At 59.2% G+C, this 2,816-nt stretch overlaps 1 protein-coding gene across 1 annotated transcript in view; it reads left to right on the plus strand.

The window, feature by feature from the left end:
* EFCAB6 (EF-hand calcium binding domain 6) overlaps positions 1-2,816 on the plus strand; it is a 152,850-nt gene that overhangs the window by 123,814 nt on the left and 26,220 nt on the right. Inside the window, exon 25 of the mRNA XM_006775993.2 lies at positions 989-1,184. Within this exon, the coding sequence (XP_006776056.2) occupies positions 989-1,184 (196 nt within the window). The remainder of the gene's footprint in view (positions 1-988; positions 1,185-2,816) is intronic.

Raw genomic sequence — 2,816 nt, forward strand, 5'->3', positions numbered from 1 at the left:
CTCCCGCCTCCCCCCCCCCCCCCCATGTATTCTTTCAGGGTTTAGAGGCGCCTGGGTGTTGGAGCAGAGGCAGGAGGGGCCTGTCTCTACGGGCACGTCCTGCTGACACGCTTGCTCAGACGGAATTGTTCTTTGAGAAACGACTGAGCTAACTAGGTTTTGTGAATGTCCTTCAGCTTGGCAGCGCAGTTTCAGCCGCTCTTGTAAAGCAGCGGTTCTCAACCTGTGGGTCGCCTAAGACCATCGGGAAACACATATAATTACATATGGTTTTTGTGGTTAATCACTGTGCTTTAATGATGTTCAATTTGTGACAATGAAATTGGGGGTCACCACAACATGAGGACCTGTATTAAAGGGTCGCGGCATGAGGAAGGTGGAGAACCGCTGTTGCAAAGGAATGATCGGTATTTTACTCAGTCCCTCTCCCTGTTCGCTGTCCTCGCTGCATTTCTCTTCTTTTCAGATTCCCCAGCCGCTTCTCAGGGCAGCGTCTCATCAGCTAAGATCTCCAGGACCAACCCCTACCCTCCATCAACCTCCCTGTGGCCCCAACCCCAGTCCACAGCCCTGCCTCCCGACTACCCCGTAACACGGCTCTGCCAGCGCCAGCCCTGCCGAGGCAGCTCCGTTTGCCCCGCTCATGACCAGGTTCCTTAGTGGGGCCTCGTGCAGCTTCTCTCCAGACTGTGAGCCCTGTTGTCGGCCTTCACGCCTCAGAGCCTCAGGCCAGGCCGCCCGTGGCCTCCCCAGCCGGCAGTGGCCCACACGCTCGCCTCTCCCACCCCTGACCCCGCTCCCGGACCTTGCAGGCTCTGTGCCCGTCTGCCGCCTGGCTAATTGGTGTGCAGGCCCCACAGGCCGGGGAACGGCGCCTTCACATCATGCCTGTTCTCCGCCCATTCTGTGCTCAGCTAGTGTGTGTTGAATGAATAAGTGATGGGGTTTTTTAATTAATATGTTCTTTTTTTTCTTCCTTGGGGACCAGTTTGGGAATCAGCTGGCAAAACAATTCCATCCATTACCTTGACTTCTTGAGGGCCGTGGAGGGCGGCACGCCGTCCGGAGCTGAGCCGAAAGAGAGCGAGGCGGGCGTGCCGGTCAATTTTGCGAAACTGAGTCCGGAGGAGGTTCTGAAGAACGTCCAGAAAGTGGTGGCCGCCTCCGGTCCGGCTCTGGCCACGGTACGGCAGACAGAGCTCTCACTGTGGAGGCCGACGCTCTGGGACTCGTGTCGATCATGAGAAAGGGCTGCGAGCCCTTCCCCCCTCGGGGCCCCCTCCCGCCTCTCACGCCCCCAGGGTGTCAGGCCTCCAAGGAGTGGCTCAGATCACATTGCTCAGTGAGCTGGTGTCTATCCATACTTGCTCGATACAGAGCTCCCATGCCCTGGCTGATGGCTCTGTGGGTTGGAGCATCGTCCCATACACCAAAAGGTCCCAGGTTCGATCCCTGGTCCAGGCACATACCTAGGTTGCAGGTTTGATCCCCACTCAGGGCAACTGATGGATGTTTCTCTCTCACACCCTCATTCTCTCTCTCTCTCTCTCTCTCTCTCTCTCAAAATCAATGAACATATCCTCACAGCACTGGGCCTGTGGAGGGGGTGGCGTAGGCAGCTTACAAAGGGCCAGGGTAGGGCTGTGGCTCACACTCAGAGTGAAGACTGCCAGGAGCCGGAGAGGGTTTAGGAGGGCCACCGAGTACCCTGACTCTGTAGGCTGGCATCTGTGTGGCACCTAGAGCATGCCAAGACCTGGGGACTGGGTCAGGGTTCTCGGAAAGCAGGGCTTGGGCCACGTTCCCAGGGTGGCCACGGTCCCCTGAACTGGCCCACAGTCTCCCCTGCAGCAGCAGCAGCAGAAAGAGAAAATGCTGGCTGCAGAGGGCAGGCTGCGGTCTGAGCCAGGCATACAAAGCTGCGTGTGATGCTGCCATGTCTCCCGTGCAGACTCGCCGACCCCCCTCAGAACCCAGGCCGGCCCGCTCCCTGCCCAGCTCTGCAGAGCGAGCCTGCAGCGGGGTGGGGAGAGGGACAGAGGTGGGCCGCCAGCCAGTTTGCAAGCAGTCTGGAATGCCTGCACCTTGGCCTTAACCTTGGACAGCCAGCATTTCTGCACGGAGGAGTTCTCTATGAGGATTTCACACTCGGCCTTGATTGTACTGACGATCTGAAGCTCAGTGGGAGCGTGATGCGGGCCGCCTAGAAAACCCACCGCAACCTTCCAGCGCCAGAGCTCGCACCAGGGCTGCCCTGCCCGGGGTCTGCACACCTGTGCACGGGAACCAGGGTGTTTCTCAAACCGAGGCCCATGGAACCTTTGGGAGGAACCCGGGCTGTCACTTCTGAGAAACACTGCTCAGGCCATCAGGCCATGAGGTTTTAAGCTGGAGGGTGGGAGTCCCTGGCCTAGCGAGTGGCAGGTGGGCTGCAGAGGGGCAGCAGGAGGGGAAGGAATGATGGCGTCGAAGGACAGCCGTCTGCATACTGGACATGTGCACGCATTTCCTCACATCGCTGCCGGCGTGTGTCAGCTGCATCTTGTTTCTGAAATGACATAGCAACCCCTTATAGCTGTGCCGGGCGTTATGGATTCCCAAGCCTTTCTCCTCATCTGATTCTTCCCGCATCCCGTGGTCGGGCAGCTGGGCTGACATGGGAACCACGCAGACCAGGGACGTGCAGGCCCCAGGCCGCCTCAGGCCCTCTGAGGCTCATCCCTCCACAGCTGCCGGGCCCACCACGTCCCGGGCCGGGCACGTCCGGGTGCCATGGTCAACTCAGAAGGGCATGAGGTGTGAAGCCCGTTTCTATG

This window comes from Myotis davidii, unplaced genomic scaffold (assembly GCF_000327345.1).
Source record: "Myotis davidii unplaced genomic scaffold, ASM32734v1 scaffold428, whole genome shotgun sequence".
Classification (NCBI taxonomy): domain Eukaryota; kingdom Metazoa; phylum Chordata; class Mammalia; order Chiroptera; family Vespertilionidae; genus Myotis; species Myotis davidii.